General features: G+C 42.8%; 1 protein-coding gene across 1 annotated transcript; it reads left to right on the forward strand.

Moving 5' to 3' along the window:
- Positions 1-1,044: 1,044 nt before the first annotated feature.
- Positions 1,045-15,564, forward strand: LOC139561582 (asialoglycoprotein receptor 2-like). Its single transcript, XM_071378805.1, has 8 exons — positions 1,045-1,501; positions 4,584-4,670; positions 5,246-5,392; positions 7,059-7,127; positions 7,419-7,481; positions 13,598-13,681; positions 14,084-14,250; positions 15,424-15,564. Exons 1-8 carry the CDS (start codon positions 1,414-1,416, stop codon positions 15,562-15,564), a joined length of 846 nt encoding a protein of 281 aa, XP_071234906.1. The 5' UTR covers positions 1,045-1,413.
- The last annotated feature ends 5,358 nt before the right edge of the window (positions 15,565-20,922 follow it).

Consider the following 20,922-nt stretch of genomic DNA (forward strand, 5'->3'; position numbering starts at 1 on the left):
TGACATTGATGCACTGACACGCATCTCTCTTTTTGTTGAGTCATGCTAGAATAACACAGTGGGAAACAGTAATATTTGTCAAATGTATTGTAGGACATGCTTGGTAGTAGTAGTAGTAGTAGTAGTAGTAGTAGTTTAGTTTTTCAGACACATAGGTCCATATTTGTTCATTTTAAAACCATGAAAGAGGATCAAATGACATAATACCTCATCTGAATACACCTCACCACATCATTTACCTGCCTTGGACAACAGGCTGCAGATACAGTATGTAAATATGAGAACAGTGTCACTGTCACCGGTTATACAAATAGATTTACAGAAAACAACAGTTGTTTCCACAGCTGTCAGTATGGAGCTCCAAGAGAGCCCTCAAAAAGAGTCAAATTGGCAGGAGCTGTCATTATGAAATGATTATTATAACACATAATTTGATGATATTTGATGTTCTATAATATATTAGGATTATAGAAATAATGTATTATCTGCTGTCTCGCTTTAACCAACTATCACAAATGAAACTTATCTGAAAGATAATATTTTATATCGCTATATAATTACAGCTAGCTAGAATCCTACCTAAAGTAAATTCTACAGGCCATGTTTGAATGACGATGACAAGCCAAATTTCTTGGTACTGCCTTTAAAAATGATATCAGTAATACAGATCAATGACAGGGTTGCTAGTTTACCACAACTTCAAATGAAGCCCAGCGGTAAATATGAACTGAATATGAGTTTTTTATTGCACCTCCCTACCCCACTGCAGTTCCTCATCATTCTCCTGGGACGGGTGAGTGTGTGAGTGTGTGAGTGAGTGAGTGTATGAGTGAGTGAGTGAGTGAGTGAGTGAGTGAGTGAGTGAGTGAGTGAGTGAGTGTGTGAGTGAGTGAGTGAGTGAGTGAGTGAGTGAGTGAGTGTGTGAGTGAGTGTGTGAGTGAGTGTGTGAGTGAGTGTGTGAGTGAGTGTGTGAGTGAGTGTGTGAGTGAGTGTGTGAGTGAGTGTGTGAGTGAGTGTGTGAGTGAGTGTGTGAGTGAGTGTGTGAGTGTGTGAGTGTGTGAGTGTGTGAGTGAGTGAGTGAGTGAGTGAGTGAGTGAGTGAGTGAGTGAGTGAGTGAGTGAGTGAGTGAGTGAGTGAGTGAGTGAGTGAGTGAGTGAGTGAGTGAGTGAGTGAGTGAGTGAGTGAGTGAGTGAGTGAGGGAGTGTGTGTCTGCGGGCATTCGTGCGTACATGTGTGTGTGTGTGTGTGTGAACATGTGTGTGTGTGTGTATTTCGTAACAGTTGTGTTTGTGTACTGCTAGTGTGTGTGTGGTTGAGTTTTTGAGTGTTTATGGGATTTAAATGAGTGAGTGTGTGTGTTGAGGGCCTTCTTCCTCTTCTGGTCTCCACTCTGAAAGAGAACTTAGAGCAGTGATGATGTCTGGTGAAATCATCTACTCCGATGTTACATTCACTCGGCATCAGAACCAAGATACTGGAGCAGAAAGTGAAGCTTCTAATGGTGAGTTCTCGCTCATTTATATTGTTTTATTAGTTTTCAAGCATAAGTTTACAACACAACATTTCATCACTTTGTGGGGCGAGGGTGGAGATGTCATAATTCAACAAGGACTTAGTAACAGAAGAAGGCTGCATAGACTGTTGTTAACTGGATTTATAATTATAGTGATGATGATTTACTGTGTGGTTGTGTCACGAACACTGTGTAAACCCAGGGGATATAGGGAAAAGAAGACCGTATCTTGGTTGGGATCATAATGAGCTTTTCTGAAATGTATTTGTAACTTTCCTTTTAATATGAAATAGTACAATATGTTTAACGTGTGGTATTGTATGAGTCACTGGGCATCTATTTAGAATGTACTATAGCAAAATGTTGTATTGTGCAATGTTTGTGTTTTATTTATGACTTTCAGACATGTTCGTTTCCTTTTGAATACATTCCACACGGCCTCAACAATGGTTCTCCATATAGAATTCTATTTTGAAGGATATGTACAGTATTAGTGCAATATAAAGGGCATAAGAAGATGAAAGTTCCATCTAAATGAGTTGTTACTCGTCACACTCTGGACATATCTGTTGGATTTCACACTGTCAACCATCTTACAGACAGACAGACAGACAGACAGACAGACAGACAGACAGACAGACAGACAGACAGACAGACAGACAGACAGACAGACAGACAGACAGACAGACAGACAGACAGACAGACAGACAGACAGACAGACAGACAGACAGACAGACAGACAGACAGACAGACAGACAGACAGACAGACAGACAGACAGACAGACAGACAGACAGACAGACAGACAGACAGACAGACAGACAGACAGACAGACAGACAGACAGACAGACAGACAGACAGACAGACAGACAGACAGACAGACAGACAGACAGACAGACAGACAGACAGACAGACAGACAGACAGACAGACAGACAGACAGACAGACAGACAGACAGACAGACAGACAGACAGACAGACAGACAGACAGACAGACAGACAGACAGACAGACAGACAGACAGACAGACAGACAGACAGACAGACAGACAGACAGACAGACAGACAGACAGAGCATCAACCTGTAACATTTGGTTTATGGCCAAAAGTGTTTCCTCATTTCTCAAAACAATGTCCGCTTTTCTTCAGACATGTTGAATTAGAATATTAGACATTGTATTATTTGGTTAGTTACCCTAACAGCTAATAAAGTGATTTGCATGTTGGACCTTCCAGTCAAGATACTGTAACCTAGTAGAGCTCAATGGAATGTTGATATAGTGGATTGTAAGAGAGAAACTAGAATGGTATATTTCTAACAGAATGTTGATATAGTGGATTGTGAGAGAGGAATGAGAACGGTATCTTTCTAATAGAATGTTGAGATAGTGGATTGTGAGAGAGAAACTAGAATGGTATATTTCTAACAGAATGTTGATATAGTGGATTGTAAGAGAGGTACTAGAATGGTATATTTCTAAAATAATATTGAGATAGTGGATTGTGAGAGAGGAATGAGAACGGTATCTTTCTAATAGAATGTTGAGATAGTTGATTGTGAGAGAGGAAGTATACTGGTATATTTCTAAAAGAATGTTGATATAGTTGATTGTGAGAGAGGAACTATACTGAACAAACATATAAATGCAACATGCAACAATTTAAAAGAGTTTACTTAGTTACAGTTAATATGAGGAAATCAGTCAATCGAAATCAATTCATTACACTCAAATCTACGGATTCCACATGACTGGGAATGCAGATATGCATCTGTTTGTATCTGTATCTAAAAAAAAATGGGCCTCACAATTGGCCTCAGGATCTCGTTATGGTATTTTTGTACATTCAAATGGCTAATCAATAAAATGTAGTTGTGTTCGTTGTCCGTAGCTTATTCCTGCTCATACCATAACTCCTCCACCAACACGGGGCACTCTGTTGTTGACATGTTGACATTAGCAAACTGCTTGCCCACACAACGCCATACGCATGGTCTGCGGTTGTGAGTCTGGTTGCAAAATTCTCTAAAACGACATTGGAGGCGGCTTATGGCAGCGATGAACATTGAATTCTCTGGCAACAGCTCTGGTGTCATTCCTGCAGTCAGAATTCCAATTGCATGCTCCAATTGCATGATGGATGACAAAACTGCACATTTTAGAGTGGCCTTTTATTGTCCCCTGCACTTGTGTAATCATCATGCTTTTTAATCCGCTTCTTGATATGCCACACCTGTCAGGTGGATGGATTATCTTTGCAAAGTAGAAATGCTCACTAACAGCGATGTAATTTTGTGCACAAACTTTGATAGCAATAAGCTTTTTGTGTGTATGGAACATTTCTGGGATCTTTTATTTCAGCTCATGAAACATGGGACCAACACTTTACATTTGTTCTGTGTAGACCGATACGTTTCTAATATAATGTTGAGACAGTGGGTTGTGAGAGAGGAACTAGAATGGTACAATTCTAACAGAATGTTGAGATAGTGGATTGTGAGAGAAACTAGAATGGTACAATTCTAACAGAATGTTGAGATAGTGGGTTGTGAGAGAGGAACTAGAATGGTACAATTCTAACAGAATGTTGAGATAGTGGGTTGTGAGAGAGGAACTAGAATGGTACAATTCTAACAGAATGTTGAGATAGTGGATTGTGAGAGAAACTAGAATGGTACAATTCTAACAGAATGTTGAGATAGTGGGTTGTGAGAGAGGAACTAGAATGGTACAATTCTAACAGAATGTTGAGATAGTGGGTTGTGAGAGAGGAACTAGAATGGTACAATTCTAACAGAATGTTGAGATAGTGGGTTGTGAGAGAGGAACTAGAATGGTACAATTCTAACAGAATGTTGAGACAGTGGATTGTGAGAGAGGAACTAGAATGGTACAATTTTAACAGAATGTTGAGATAGTAGATTGTGAGAGAAAAACTAGAATGGTACAATTCTAATAGGTGGTCATCACCATGAGGTTAGTTTTAGTGAAGTAATATAATCACACATGGGGTGCAATATATATAAAATAAGTGAAAAAAATGCACCATCTCTTTCTTCATCTCTCTGTAACCATAGGAGTAGCCGAACGTGAAGAAGATGTCACATACTCTGAGGTTAGAAGACCAGGAGGTAGAGCTAGTGAGCAGGAGGATCCTGGGAAAGGTGAGGTGTGTGTGTGTTACAGTTAGCTAAGGGTTACATTAAGTACCCCTTATTTAACCTGTTAGGTTCTAATTGTTCAGAGTAAATAACTCACGGACACTAGAGAAGCTTTAACCAAGTTAAATTCTTCCCAAAGGTTCGTTACAGCTGTAATTCAGACAAAAACATGTTCTCACCATCCCAAGTAGATATACTCCACTTCGGACACTCCTCCTTCTCTAATCCTTACATTTTATGGTTCCACGGGAAGAGGGTACTGGGATAATAAACCCTTATTTCCTTCAAGCGATCTGACCTGACATCCTGACCTCAACCCCTCCTTCGCCTAATCTACAGATGTCCATCCGCTTCCCCTATAGCAATCCTGTGATCTCCTCACGTCCACCCAACACATTCCAAAGCCGTCTGTCTTTCTACAGAGACCCACTACCTCCTGACATAAAACCCAGTTTCTTTCACTCCTTATACACTATGTGTCTGATCTATCATGTCTTTAATGCCTCAATGTTCAAAGTTTACCCCAAATCTAACAAACCTTTCGACCTTTTAACCTCTGACACCCACTCCTTTTACAGGAAGGGACCCTGGCAATAGTGACCCCACTCCCCTAGTGGGGTCAAAGGCTACAATCCCTGAGGGAGGGTCTGGGAGAGTTCCCGTGGTGACCCTGGTGTGTCTCTGTGTTCTACTGCTGGGCCTGGCTATCACTCTGGGAGTCCTCTGTGAGTATAGAACCATTATACTGATCCCTGACCCTTGTACACTACTGAACCCTTTTACACTACTGAACCCTTTTACACTACTGAACCCTTTTACACTACTGAACCCTTTTACACTACTGAACCCTTTTACACTACTGAACCCTTTTACACTACTGAACCCTTTTACACTACTGAACCCTTTTACACTGCTGAACCCTTTTACACTACTGAACCCTTTTCCACTACTGAACCCTTTTCCACTACTGAACCCTTTTCCACTACTGAACCCTTTTACACTACTGAACCATTTTACACTACTGAACCCTTTTACACTGCTGAACCCTTTTACACTACTGAACCCTTTTACACTACTGAACCCTTTTACACTGCTGAACCCTTTTACACTGCTGAACCCTTTTACACTACTGAACCCTTTTACACTATTGAACCCTTTTACACTGCTGAACCCTTTTACACTATTGAACCCTTTTACACTGCTGAACCCTTTTACACTACTGAACCCTTTTACACTACTGAACCCTTTTACACTGCTGAACCCTTGTACACTACTGAACCCTTTTACACTACTGAACCCTTTTACACTACTGAACCCTTCTACACTACTGAACCCTTTTACACTACTGAACCCTTTTACACTGCTGAACACTTTTACACTATTGAACCCTTTTACACTGCTGAACCCTTTTACACTAATGAACCCTTTTACACTACTGAACCCTTTTACACTGCTGAACCCTTTTACACTATTGAACCCTTTTACACTGCTGAACCCTTTTACACTACTGAACCCTTTTACACTGCTGAACCATTTTATACTGCTGAACCCTTTTACACTGCTGAACCCTTTTACACTAATGAACCCTTTTACACTACTGAACCCTTTTACACTGCTGAACCCTTTTACACTATTGAACCCTTTTACACTGCTGAACCCTTTTACACTACTGAACCCTTTTACACTGCTGAACCATTTTATACTGCTGAACCCTTTTACACTGCTGAACCCTTTTACACTACTGAACTCTTTTACACTACTGAACTCTTTTACACTACTGAACCTTTTTACACTACTGAACCTTTTTACACTCTGAACCCTTTTACACTACTGAACCCTTTTACATTACTGAACCCTTTTACACTACTGAACCATTTTACACTACTGAACCCTTTTACATTACTGAACTCTTTTACACTACTGAACCCTTTTACACTACTGAACCCTTTTACACTACTGAACCCTTTTACACTACTGAACTCTTTTACACTACTGAACCTTTTTACACTACTGAACCTTTTTACACTCTGAACCCTTTTACACTACTGAACCCTTTTACATTACTGAACCCTTTTACACTACTGAACCATTTTACACTACTGAACCTTTTTACACTACTGAACCCTTTTACATTACTGAACTCTTTTACACTACTGAACCCTTTTACACTACTGAACCCTTTTACACTACTGAACCCTTTTACACTACTGAGCTGAGCTGGACTGGTTATGCATCCACCATAGTTGCTGGTCTGGAACTCTGCTGAAAAGGACAATGTGCAAAGAAAATATCCATTCCAGCCCAGACCAGTACATTTCAGGTGGGTTCGATAGTGACAAACACCAGAGAAAAACCACAACCCTCCATCTTGTCTCATTGTCTCTGTTCCAGATGCTTCCAACATGACTAATCTTCAAGCTGAGGGGGCCCTCTTTGCCCAGATGAAAGAGAATCTAACAGGTGAGAAAATCAATGATCCAGAGATCTTCACCATGATCAACCCCTTATAGAAATATTGCAGAGAATCCTTCATATAAATCATTAACATGCAGTTTGTCAATGGAGGACTGACTCAGATTAAAATACTGCAGTTTCACTGTAATAGATAAATAAAATAATGTTTCATTTAAATAGGACTATGGTTAGATAATAGGTAATTCTAGATTGGACAAGGTTTACTTACTTACTTTATGGTTAGATATGTAAATAAATTAATGTTATTCCTCCATATTATTTGCTCTTTCATAACAGGGAAACTGCATGACCTGCAAGATAGCTATAAGAGACTACAGAATAAGACCCTCATCATAACAGGTAGGTAGTATAGAGCAGGACTCAACTGAACTACAAGACAGCTATAAGAGACTACAGAATGAGACCCTCATCATAACAGGTAGGTAGTCTAGAACAGGACTCAACTGAACTACAAGACAGCTATAAGAGACTACAGAATGAGACCCACATCATAACAGGTAGGTAGTCTAGAACAGGACTCAACTGAACTACAAGACAGCTATAAGAGACTACAGAATGAGACCCTCATCATAACAGGTAGGTAGTCTAGAACAGGACTCAACTGAACTACAAGACAGCTATAAGAGACTACAGAATGAGACCCTCATCATAACAGGTAGGTAGTCTAGAACAGGACTCAACTGAACTACAAGACAGCTATAAGAGACTACAGAATGAGACCCTCATCATAACAGGTAGGTAGTCTAGAACAGGACTCAACTGAACTACAAGACAGCTATAAGAGACTACAGAATGAGACCCTCATCATAACAGGTAGGTAGTCTAGAACACGACTCAACTGAACTACAAGACAGCTATAAGAGACTACAGAATGAGACCCTCATCATAACAGGTAGGTAGTCTAGAACAGGACTCAACTGAACTACAAGACAGCTATAAGAGACTACAGAATGAGACCCTCATCATAACAGGTAGGTAGTCTAGAACAGGACTCAACTGAACTACAAGACAGCTATAAGAGACTACAGAATGAGACCCTCATCATAACAGGTAGGTAGTCTAGAACAGGACTCAACTGAACTACAAGACAGCTATAAGAGACTACAGAATGAGACCCTCATCATAACAGGTAGGTAGTCTAGAACAGGACTCAACTGAACTACAAGACAGCTATAAGAGACTACAGAATGAGACCCTCATCATAACAGGTAGGTAGTCTAGAACAGGACTCAACTGAACTACAAGACAGCTATAAGAGACTACAGAATGAGACCCTCATCATAACAGGTAGGTAGTCTAGAACAGGACTCAACTGAACTACAAGACAGCTATAAGAGACTACAGAATGAGACCCTCATCATAACAGGTAGGTAGTCTAGAACAGGACTCAACTGAACTACAAGACAGCTATAAGAGACTACAGAATGAGACCCTCATCATAACAGGTAGGTAGTCTAGAACAGGACTCAACTGAACTACAAGACAGCTATAAGAGACTACAGAATGAGACCCACATCATAACAGGTAGGTAGTCTAGAACAGGACTCAACTGAACTACAAGACAGCTATAAGAGACTACAGAATGAGACCCTCATCATAACAGGTAGGTAGTCTAGAACAGGACTCAACTGAACTACAAGACAGCTATAAGAGACTACAGAATGAGACCCTCATCATAACAGGTAGGTAGTCTAGAACAAGACTCAACTGAACTACAAGACAGCTATAAGAGACTACAGAATGAGACCCTCATCATAACAGGTAGGTATAGAACAGGACTCAACTGAACTACAAGACAGCTATAAGAGACTACAGAATGAGACCCTCATCATAACAGGTAGGTAGTCTAGAACAGGACTCAACTGACATGGGACTGACTGGCTGCTGTTCTCCTATTCATATCATATATTCATGAATTATTAATGTGAAGTTTAAAAGTGGAAGTTGAACCCAATTTAACTCAAACTTCTCATTTCAGTACAAAGTTCCATGTTATCAAGGTTAGGATTACATTTACAGTAGTATTGCTTCCCCAAAACATATTATTTGAATATTGTATATGCTACCATTGTAATGTGTATGAGAAGCAGAGGGGGTTTACTTGACTAGGAAAGACTTCTGGCCCTAATGGAAACCTAGTCATATCAGTGGTGAAGTGTATTGGAAAGTCATTTTGTGTAAGGACCGACGCTGGAGACGAGCAGCAGGTACGGGGAGTTGACATTTAATTAGGAACAGACAAAGAGCAAGACAGAAACAGCGTCAGCACACAGATACATAACGACAATCAATGCAGCAGCGGGGAACAGAGATGGGGAAATGACAAATATAGGGGAGGTAATAAACATGTGATTGAGTCCAGGTGAGTCCAATAACACGTTGATGCGCGTGACGGGGAAAGGCAGGTGTTCGTACTGATGGTGGCAGGAGTGCGTAATGCTGGGGAGCCTGACGCCTTTGAGCACCAGGGAGCGGGGGCAGGCGTGACAATTTTGTACTTCAAATGTTTTGTTCGTCAAAGACATACCTTTGTATTATGGCCTTAATTCAACAGTTATTTTATAATAAAGGAAAATATATTCAAAAAATATATGTATATATTTTGATTCGATTAACACTGTCACGTTCCTGACCTGTTTTCTGTTGTTTGGTATGTGTTTAATTGGTCAGGGCGTGAGTTTGGGTGGGTAGTCTATGTTATGTGTTTTCTATGTTGGTTTTGGGTTGCCTGGTATGGCTCTCAATTAGAGGCAGGTGTTTGGCGTTTCCTCTGATTGAGAGTCATATTAAGGTAGGTTGTTTCACATTGTTTGTTGTGGGTGGTTGCCTTCCGTGTCAGTACATGTTACCACACGGGACTGTTTCGGTTTGTCTGTTCCTGTTCGTGTGTTCTTCGTTTCATGTAAGTTCGTAAGTTTAGGTCTGTTTAGTTCGTTTTGTTATTTTGTATTTCTAAAGTGTTATTTCGTGTTTCGTCGTTGTGTCTAATAAATCATTATGTCATCATACAACGCTGCGTGTTGGTCTGATCCATGCTCCTCCTCATCCGAGGAGGAGGAATATGACGACGATCGTTACAGAACCACCCACCAAACCCAGATCAAGCAGCGGGTTAACGGACAGCAACGACAGCAGCAGTGGGTCAAGGAGGATTGGACATGGGAAGAGATTCTGGACGGAGAAGGACCCTGGGCAGAGCCAGAGTAGTGTCGCCGTCCCAAGGCGGAGCTGGAGGCATCTAAAGCGGAGAGGCGACGATATGAGGAGGCAGCACGGAAGCAAGGCTGGAAGCCCGCAAGTACGACCCAAACATTTCTTGGGGGGGAGGCTAAAGGGTAGTGTGGCGAAGTCAGGTAGGAGACCTGCGCCAACTTCCCGGGCTTACCGTGGAGAGCGAGAGTACGGGCAGACACCGTGTTACGCAGTAGAGCGCATGGTGTCTCCTGTACGTGTTCATAGCCCGGTGCGGGTTATTCCACCTCCCCGCACTAGCCGGGCTAGAGTGAGCATTGAGCCAAGTGCCATGAATCCGGCTCAACATATCTGGCCTCCAGTACGTCTCCTCGGGCCGGTGTACATGGCACCAGCCATACGCATGGTGTCCCCGGTTCGCCAACACAGCCCAGTGCGGGTTATTCCACCTCCCCGCACTGGACGGGCTACGGGGAGCATGCAACCAGGTAAGGTTGGGCAGGCTCAGTGCTCAAAGGAGCCAGTACGCCTGCACGGTCCGGTATATCCGGCGCCACCTTCCCACCCCAGCTCAGTACCACCAGTGCCTACACCACGCACCAGGCTTCCAGTGCGTCTCCAGAGCCCTGTTCCTCCTCCACGCACTCTCCCTGTGTTGCGTGTCTCAAGCTCAGTGCCTCCAGTTTCGGCACCACGCATCAAGCCTCAGGTGCGTCCTCAGAGCCCTGTACGCACTGTTCCTTCTCCCCGCACTCGCCCTGAGGTGCGTGACCTCAGCCCGGTACCACCAGTGCCGGCACCACGCACCAGGCCTACTGTGCGCCTCAGCGGGTCAGAGTCGGCCGTCTGCCCAGCGCCTTCTGAGCCATCCGTCTGCCCAGCGCCTTCTGAGCCATCCGTCTGCCCAGCGCCTTCTGAGCCATCCGTCAGTCAGGAGCTGCCAGAGCCGCCAGCCAGTCAGGAGCTGCCAGAGCCGCCAGCCAGTCAGGAGCTGCCAGAGCCGCCAGCCAGTCAGGAGCTGCCAGAGCCGCCAGCCAGTCAGGAGCTGCCAGAGCCGCCAGCCAGTCAGGAGCTGCCAGAGCCGCCAGCCAGTCAGGAGCTGCCAGAGCCGCCAGCCAGTCAGGAGCTGCCAGAGCCGCCAGCCAGTCAGGAGCTGCCAGAGCCGCCAGAAAGTCAGGAGCTGCCAGAACCGCCAGAAAGTCAGGAGCTGCCAGAACCGCCAGACAGTCATGAGCTGCCCTCCAGTCATGAGCTGCCCTCCAGTCATGAGCTGCCCTCCAGTCATGAGCTGCCCTCCAGTCATGAGCTGCCCTCCAGTCATGAGCTGCCTTCCAGTCATGAGCTGCCCTCCAGTCATGAGCTGCCCTCCAGTCCGGAGCTGCCCTCCAGTCCGGAGCTGCCCTCCAGTCCGGAGCTGCCCTCCAGTCCGGAGCTGCCCTCCAGTCCGGAGCTGCCATTAGTACAGAGTTGTCCCTCTGTCCTAAGCTACCTCTCTGTCCGGAGCTACCTCTCTGTCCGGAGCTACCTCTCTGTCCGGAGCTACCTCTCTGTCCTGAGCTACCTCTCTGTCCTGAGCTGTCTCCTCTATGTAGGAGGGGCCTTAGTGAAGGTTCCTGGACCATGGTCGGGGGCGAGGGTCACCACTCAAAGGACGCGAAGGAAAGGGACAAAGACAGTGGTGGAGTGGTGTCCTCGTCCACCGCCGGAGCCGCCACCGCGGACAGATGCCCACCCAGACCCTCCCCTTGAGTTGTAGGGGTGCGCCCGGAGTTCGCACCTTGAGGGGGGGGTTCTGTCACGTTCCTGACCTGTTTTCTGTTGTTTGGTATGTGTTTAATTGGTCAGGGCGTGAGTTTGGGTGGGTAGTCTATGTTATGTGTTTTCTATGTTGGGTTAATGGGTTGCCTGGTATGGCTCTCAATTAGAGGCAGGTGTTTGGCGTTTCCTCTGATTGAGAGTCATATTAAGGTAGGTTGTTTCACATTGTTTGTTGTGGGTGGTTGTCTTCCGTGTCAGTACATGTTACCACACGGGACTGTTTCGGTTTGTCTGTTCGTGTGTTCTTCGTTTCATGTAAGTTCGTAAGTTTAGGTCTGTTTAGTTCGTTTTGTTATTTTGTATTTCTAAAGTGTTATTTTGTGTTTCGTCGTTGTGTCTAATAAATCATTATGTCATCATACAACGCTGCGTGTTGGTCTGATCCATGCTCCTCCTCATCCGAGGAGGAGGAATATGACGACGATCGTTACAAACACTTTTTTGTTACTACCTGATTCCATATGTGTTTTTTCATAGTTTTAATGTCTTTACTATTATTCTACAATGTAGAATATAGTAAAAATGTATGAAAAACCCTTGAATGAGTAGGTGTGTCCAAACATTTGACTGGTACTGTACATATTTTAAATAATATATACACTACCGTTCAAAAGTTTGGGGTCACTTAGAAATGTCCTTGTTTTTAAAAGAAAAGCAACTTTTTTGTCCATTAAAATAACATCAAATTGATCAGAAATACAGTGTAGACATTGTTAATTTTGTAAATGACTATTGTAGCTGGAAATGAAAGATTTTTTATGGAATATCTATATAGGCGTACAGAGGCCCATTGTCAGCAACCATCACTCCTGTGTTCCAATGGCACGTTGTGTTAGTTAGTCCAAGTTTATAATTTTAAAAGTCTAGTTGATCATTAGAAAACCCTTTTGCAATTATGTTAGCACAGCTGAAACTGTTGTCCTGATTAAAGAAGCAATAAAACCTGCCTTCTTTAGAATTGTTGAGTATCTGGAGCATCAGCCTTTGTGGGTTCGATTACAGCCTCAAAATGGCCAGAAACAAAGCCCTTTCTTCTGAAACTCGTCAGTCTATTCCTGTTCAGAGAAATGAAGGCTATTCCATGCGAGAAATTGCCAAGAAACCGAAGATCTCGTACAATGCTGTGTACTACTCCCTTCACAGAACAGCGCAAACTGGCTCTAACCAGGATAGAAAGAGGAGTGGGAGGCCCCGGTGCCCAACTGAGCAAGAGGACAAGTACATTAGAGTGTCTAGTTTGAGAAACAGACGCCTCACAAGTCCTAAACTGTCAGCTTCATTAAATAGTACCCGCAAAACACATCAACAGTGAAGAGGCGACTCCGGGATGCTGGCCTTCTAGGCAGAGTTGCAAAGAAAGAGCCATATCTCAGACTGGCCAATAAAAATAAAAGATTAAGATGGGAAAAATATTCTAATAAGATATCAATCTATTCTGTTCTCAGTCCAGAGAGAGCTGTTATCCTCAGAGCTACAAGACTGTAATGCCAACCTTACTAGGGTCAAAGATCTCCTGGCAACCATCCAAGGTTAGTTCTATCCTCCTCCCATGCATGAGAGTACAAAAGTGGATGCCTCATGGACATTTATAATATACCATATATTGTAGTACTGAATATTATACTGTATTATATTGTACTTATATTATTATGCTGTATTTACTGGATATACATATAAATATAGGATATACTGTAGTACTGAATATTCTACTGTATTATACTGTATATCCTGGATATACATATAAATATAGTATATACTGTCGTACTGTAAGTCATCAAATACAAATTGCATCTCATTGTCTCTTGTCTCCTTGTCTTCTGGTGTGTTCTTGTCTCCCCTCTCTCTCTTCCAGGGAATCAGAAGAGATGTATCACAGGATATAGAAGTGAAAGTTATCACATTTCAATGATGTTATCTCTTCTCTCTTCTAGGGAATCAGAAGAGATGTAATACCAGTCAGCTGTGTTCTCCTGGCTGGGAGTTCCACAATGGATCATGTTACTACTTCTCTCAAGACAAACTGACCTGGGAACAGAGTCAGTACGCCTGCATCCGTGACGGAGGACACCTGGTCATCATAGAGAGTCAGCAGGAGCAGGTAAGATTGGAGGTGTAGTACACTATATATACAAAAGTACATGGACACCTTTTGACGTTGGTCAATTAGTCTATTTCAGCCACACCCGTTGCTGACAGGTGTATAACATTTATTACACAGCCATGCAACCTCCATAGACAAACGTTGCAGTTGAATGGCCTTACTGAAGAGCTCAGTGACTTTCAACGTGGCACCGTCATAGGATGCCACCTTTCCAACAAGTCAGTTCCATTTTTGCCCTGTTACGGCTGCCCTGGTCAACTGTGACTGCTGTTATTGTGAAGTGGCTCAGCCGCGAAGTGGTAGGTCACACAAGCTCACAGAACGGGACCGCAGAGTGTTGAAGCGCATAGCAGTCTGGACGAATCTGCGTTTGGTGGATGCCAGGAGAGCGCTACCTGTCCCAATGCATAGTGCCAACTGTAAAATCTGGGGCTATTTTTCATGGTTCGGGCTAGGTCCCTCAGTTCCAGTGAAGGGAAATCTTAAAACTACAGAATACAATGACATTCTAAACAATGTTGTGCTTCCAACTTTGTGGCTACAGTTTGGGGCCCGTTCCTGTTTCAGCATGTCAATGCCCCCATGCACAAAGCGATGTCCGTACAGAAATGGTTTGTCGAGATCGGTGTGGAAGAACTTGACGGGCCTGCTCAGAGCCCTGACCTCAACCCCATCGAACACCTTTGGGATGAATAGGAATGTCGACTGCGAGCCAGGCCTAATCGCCCAACCTCAGTGCCTGACCTCAATAAGGATCTTGTGGCTTAATGGAATTAAGTCCCCACAGCAATGTTCCAACATCTAGTGGAAAGCCTTCCCAGAAGAGTGGAGGCTGTTATAGAAGCAAAGGGAGGACCAAGTCCATATTAATGCCCATGATTTTGGAATTAGATGTTTAACGAGCAGGTGTTCACATACTTTTGCTCATTTAGTGTAATTTATTGCTACTTGACTCTCACATAATGGGCAGACTTCAAGTTAGGATACATCCTTCTTTTAGTATCTCTGTGTTTTGCATGTCGGTCTCAATTGGTTGACTTGAGTGGAAAACATACAGGGCTCTCACTCTTCAAGTTAAAAATATGGTTTATTTAGAATAGTATAAAAAATGAATGTTCAGCCATCAAGGCTTTCATCAGGATGAGAAGCGTTGTGTTGTTTTCTCCATAGGAGTTTATAAAACAGAGAGTTGTAACACTGGGAATTGATCCTTATGAACACTGCCCCTGGATTGGACTGACAGATGAGAAGCGTTGTGTTGTTTTCTCCATAGGAGTTTATAAAACAGAGAGTTGTAACACTGGGAATTGATCCTTATGAACACAGCCCCTGGAATGGACTGACAGATGAGAAGCGTTGTGTTGTTTTCTCCATAGGAGTTTATAAAACAGAGAGTTGTAACACTGGGAATTGATCCTTATGAACACAGCCCCTGGATTGGACTGACAGATGAGAAGCAAGAGAAAGTGTGGGTCTGGATGGACAATACAACTCTTAATGAGAACCTCAAGTAAGGATGTTTTTAAGGCATTTATTCGCACACATCTACACTCACAGGCACGTGCTTCACATTCAAACACACACACTCAAAGACACACACACACAAGGACAAAGCAGCTGTACACTCAAAAGCACAGCGTTGTATACATAGTTTTGTGAGCCTTGTACAGTTGAGGCCAAATATATTGGCACCCTTGCACTTTTATCAAATAATTCCATATTTCTTCTCAAATAAGTTGAAATAGAAAAAATACCTTTGAAATTCACACTTTGTTATTGGATGTTCATGGCATCGACAATGTGCTTGGAGCCAGTACTTGATTCCTTTGACCATCATAACTGAAGACAAATGCTTCTTGTAGCCACCAATGAGCTTGCTGCGCCTTTCTACTGGCAATTTGGCCCAGTATTTAGCAGCAAACCGCTCTAATTCTTCAATGTTTGAGGGGTGCCCTCCACCAACTGCTGTTTTGGCCGGCAGGTAGCCTAGCGAATAGAGCTAAACCGAAAGGTTGCTGATTGGAATACCCGAGCCGACAAGGTGAAACAATCTGTTGATGTGCCTTTGAGTTTCATTTGTGGCGTACTACTATAGCTGACCCTGTAAAACAACACATTTCACTACACCTATCCGGTGACAATAAAACATTTTTGGGAGGATATCGGCAATTAATTTTGGATGTGATTCAGATCTGGACTCATTGCTGGCCACTCCAGAACAGTCCAGCGTTTCTTCCCGAACCATTTCTGGGTGCTTTTTGATGTGTGTTTGGGGTTGTTGTCCTGCTGGAAGACCCACAACCTTCAATGGAGACTCAGTTTTTGGACACTAGGTTTAACATTGGACTCCAAAACACCTTGATAATCTGCTGATTTCATAATGCCTTGCGCACGTTCAAGGCCCCCAGGACGAGATGCAAACCTCCCCCATGTTTGATTGTAGGGAGGGTATTATTTTCGTTGAATGCTTAATTTGGTCATCGGTAAACACAGTGCTGATCTGTAACTCAAATGTAGTTTTGTTTGTTTGTGGCCAGCGAAGAGTCCAGATCTAAATCACATCCATAACCTATGGCCAGAGCAGAAAACAGCATTTGGTGGAGGGCACCACTCAAATTGAAGAATTAGAGCAGTTTGTTGCTAAATACTGGGCCAAATTGCCAGTCGAAAGGTGCAGCAGATTATTGATGGCTTCAAGAAGCATTTGTCTTGAGTGATCTTGGCCAAAGGCTATGCAACCAAGTACTAGCTCCGGGGTGCCAATCATTTTGTCCATGCCATTTGTCTTTATTTTCTAAATTAAAATTGTAAAAATCCATGGTGCCAATATATTTGGTCGCAAATATTTATTTATTCTGGGACATACTGTATGGAGTAATGGGTTCTCTTCTCCCTTTTCTAGGTACTGGAACTCTAACGAACCAAATAACTGTGGGCCTAAACGTGAAAAAGAAAACTGTGTCCGAATTGGTCAACAATGTCACCAAAAACAAAATTGTTGGTTTGACTTTCCATGTGCCGAACCATCTAAGAGAATCTGTGAGAGTCGTGCAGTCTGTGAAAGTCGGCCAGCCACTCCATAGTGAAGCCAAATGTAGTGTATTGAATGAGTAACCAGCACAAGGCACCGTATTGTTGAGTAGTATATAGGGCCAGTTTCCTTGACACAGATCAAACCTACACTCTTAGAAAAAAGGGTTCCAAAAGGGTTTTTCAGCTGTCCCCATAGGAGAACCATTTTTTACTCCAGGTAGAACCCTTTTTAACTCCAGGAAGAACACTTGTGTGTTCCGTGTAGATGAAGAACTCTCTGTTGAAAGGGTTCCACATGGAACCCAAAAGGATTCTACCTGGAACCAAAAACACTACTTCAAAGGGTTTTCCTATGGGGATAGACCAAAAAATATTTTAGGTTTTAGATAGCCCATTTTTTTCTAAGAGTGTATTGCTGGACTAAGCATGTTCAATGTCGTTTTGATTAATGCAGAGTACTACCTTCATTTGAGCTTATGTCCACACAACAAATACTTCTGCTTTTAGCTATAATTGACTGTCATACCTGTGTAGTTCCTCCACATAGCCAGCTGGATCTGACAGATACTACTGAAATGGATTTAACTGTTCTATTTATTTTGGTAAATATGCTTTCTCATGTAACATTTGACATTTTAGTTCATTAACAGACGCTGTTGTCCACAGTGACCTACAATTAGTACATTTTAGTGAATAATTAGATATACAGATCAATACAGTAGTATTAGAGAACATATTTAACCTGTATGGTTTAACCTGTGTGGGTTAGCTTACATGGTTTAGCCTGTATGGCTTAGCCTGTATGGTTTAGTCTGTATGGTTTAACCTGTATGGGTTAGCTTGCATGGTTTAGCCTGTATGGTTTAGTCTATATGGTTTAGCCTGTATGGTTTAGTTTGTATGGTTTAGTCTGTATGGTTTAACCTGTATGGTTTAACCTGTATGGTTTAGCCTGTATGGTTTAACCTGTATGGTTTAACCTGTATGGTTTAGTCTGTATGGTTTAGGCTGTATGGTTTAACCTGTATGGGTTAGCTTGCATGGTTTAGCCTGTATGGTTTAGTCTGTATGGTTTAGTCTGTATGGTTTAACCTGTATGGTTTAGCCTGTATGGTTTCGCCTGTATGGTTTAGTCTGTATGGTTTAACCTGTATGGGTTAGCTTGCATGGTTTAACCTGTATGGTTTAGTCTGTATGGTTTAGTCTGTATGGTTTAGCCTGTATGGTTTAGCCTGTATGGTTTAGCCTGTATGGTTTAGCCTGTATGGTTTAGCCTGTATGGTTTAGCCTGTATGGTTTAGCCTGTATGGTTTAGTCTGTATGGTTTCACCTGTATGGTTTAGTCTGTATGGTTTAGCCTGTATGGTTTAGTCTGTATGGTTTAGCCTGTATGGTTTAACCTGTATGGGTTAGTCTGTATGGTTTAACCTGTATGGTTTAGCCTGTATGGTTTAGCCTGTATGGTTTAGCCTGTATGGTTTAGCCTGTATGGTTTAGCCTGTATGGTTTAGCCTGTATGGTTTAGCCTGTATGGTTTAGCCTGTATGGTTTAGTCTGTATGGTTTCACCTGTATGGTTTAGTCTGTATGGTTTAGCCTGTATGGTTTAGTCTGTATGGTTTAGCCTGTATGGTTTAACCTGTATGGGTTAGTCTGTATGGTTTAACCTGTATGGACTGTCATCTCAACCTTCTATTCAGGAAAATGTAACTAGGTTGTTGTTCTAACGATAGGATAAAAAAAATGTATTCAGTTGATTTATAGATTTATTTCTAACAATGGGATTGATTAATTCAGCTGTTTTTACAGATTTATTTGTATGTGCATGTAAGGAGAAGCAGGTATGGGGAGTCAGACATTTATTCGGGAACAGACAGAACAAGACAGGAACAGTGTCAGCACACGGGTAACACGGACATATGACAAACAATGCAGCAGCGGGGAACAGAGCTGGGGAACTGACAAATATAGGGGAGGTAATAAACCGGTGATTGAGTGAGTCCAGGTGAGTCCAATATCGCTGAAGCGCGTGACGAGGGAAGGCAGGTGTGCATAAATGATGGTGGCAGGAGTGAGTAATGCAGGGCAGCCTGGCGCCCTCGAGCGCCAGGGGGGAAAGAGCGGGAGCAGGCGTTACAGTGCAGGTCTAATAGATGGAATTAGACATGAAGTAATACATAAATAAACATTTCATGATCTAAATGTTTTATGTTCAAAATTTGCTGTGTTTGCGGTTCAGTATCTGAGTCTATGTCAAGTCTCTGAGAGGGATGGAGGGGGAGTTTAGTAGGGTAGTTTATCTCATATTGTGAAGTACACTGTGTCTGGTTTGTTGACATTATTCCCAAATTCTTCTGCTTGATCTATAATTGACTGACTTACTTCTGTAGTTCTTCATACAACCAGCTGGATGTGACAGAAGTTTTTTATTTTTATTTTATTTCACCTTTATTTAACCAGGTAGGCCAGCTGAGAACAAGTTCTCATTTACAACTGCGACCTGGCAAAGATAAAGCAAAGCAGTGCGACAAAAACAACAACACAGAGGTACACATGGGATAAACAAACGTACAGTCAATAACACAATAGAAAATCTGTATACATTGTGTGCTAAGGAGGTAAGACAATAAATAGGCTATAGTGGCAAAGTAAATACATTTAATTAGTTTAGCAGGCGCTCTTATCCAGAGCGACTTACAAATTGGAAAGTTCATACATATTCATCCTGATCCCCCCGTGGGGAATGAACCCACAACCCTGGCGTTGCAAGCGCCATGCTCTACCAACTGAGCCACACAGGACCACAATTACAATTTAGCAATTAACACTGGAGTGATAGATATGTAGATGAGGGTGTGCAAGAAGAAATACTGGAGTGCAAAAGAGCAGAAAAAACAAAAAAACAAATATGGGGATGAGGTAGGTAGTTGGTTGGATGGGCTATTTACAGATGGGCTGTGTGCAGCGATCGGTAAGCTGCTCTGACAGCCGATGCTTGAAGTTAGTGAAGGAGATATAAGTCTCCAATTCGTTCCAGTCATTGGCAGCAGCGAACTGGAAGGAAAGGCGGCCAAAGACGTGTTGGCTTTGGGGATGACCAGTGTAATATACGTGCTGGAGCGCGTGCTACGGGTGGGTGTTGCTATGGTGACCAGTGAGCTGAGATAAGGCAGAGTTTTAACTAGCAAAGACTTATAGATGACCTGGAGCCAGTGGGTTTGGCAACGAATATGTAGCGAGGACCAGCCAACGAGAGCATACAGGTCGCAATGGTGGGTAATATAAGAGGCTTTGGTGACAAAACGGATGGCACTGTGATAGACTGCATCCAATTTGCTGATTAGAGTGTTGGAGGCTATTTTGTAACTGACATCGCCAATGTCAAGGATCGGCAGGAGAGTCAGTTTTACGAGGGTATGTTTGGCAGCATGAGCGAAGGAGGCTTTGTTGCGAAATAGGAAGCCGATTCTAGATTTAATTTTGGATTGGAGTCTGGAAGGAGAGTTTACAGTCTAGCCAGACACCTAGGTATGTATAGTTGTCCACATATTCTAAGTCAGAACCTTCCATAGTAGTGATGCTAGGCGGGCGGGCAGGTGTGGGCAGTGATCGGTTGAAGAGCATGCATTTCGTTTTA

The sequence above is a fragment of the Salvelinus alpinus genome, chromosome 31, assembly GCF_045679555.1.
Source record: "Salvelinus alpinus chromosome 31, SLU_Salpinus.1, whole genome shotgun sequence".
Taxonomy (NCBI): domain Eukaryota; kingdom Metazoa; phylum Chordata; class Actinopteri; order Salmoniformes; family Salmonidae; genus Salvelinus; species Salvelinus alpinus.

Coding starts and splice junctions, on each gene's coding strand:
- LOC139561582 (XM_071378805.1), top strand. CDS start 1,414: ATGATGTCTGGTGAAATCATCTACTCCGATGTTACATTCACTCGGCAT. Junction 1,502..4,583: donor AGAAAGTGAAGCTTCTAATG/GTGAGTTCTCGC, acceptor CTGTAACCATAG/GAGTAGCCGAACGTGAAGAA. Junction 7,128..7,418: donor GATGAAAGAGAATCTAACAG/GTGAGAAAATCA, acceptor CTTTCATAACAG/GGAAACTGCATGACCTGCAA.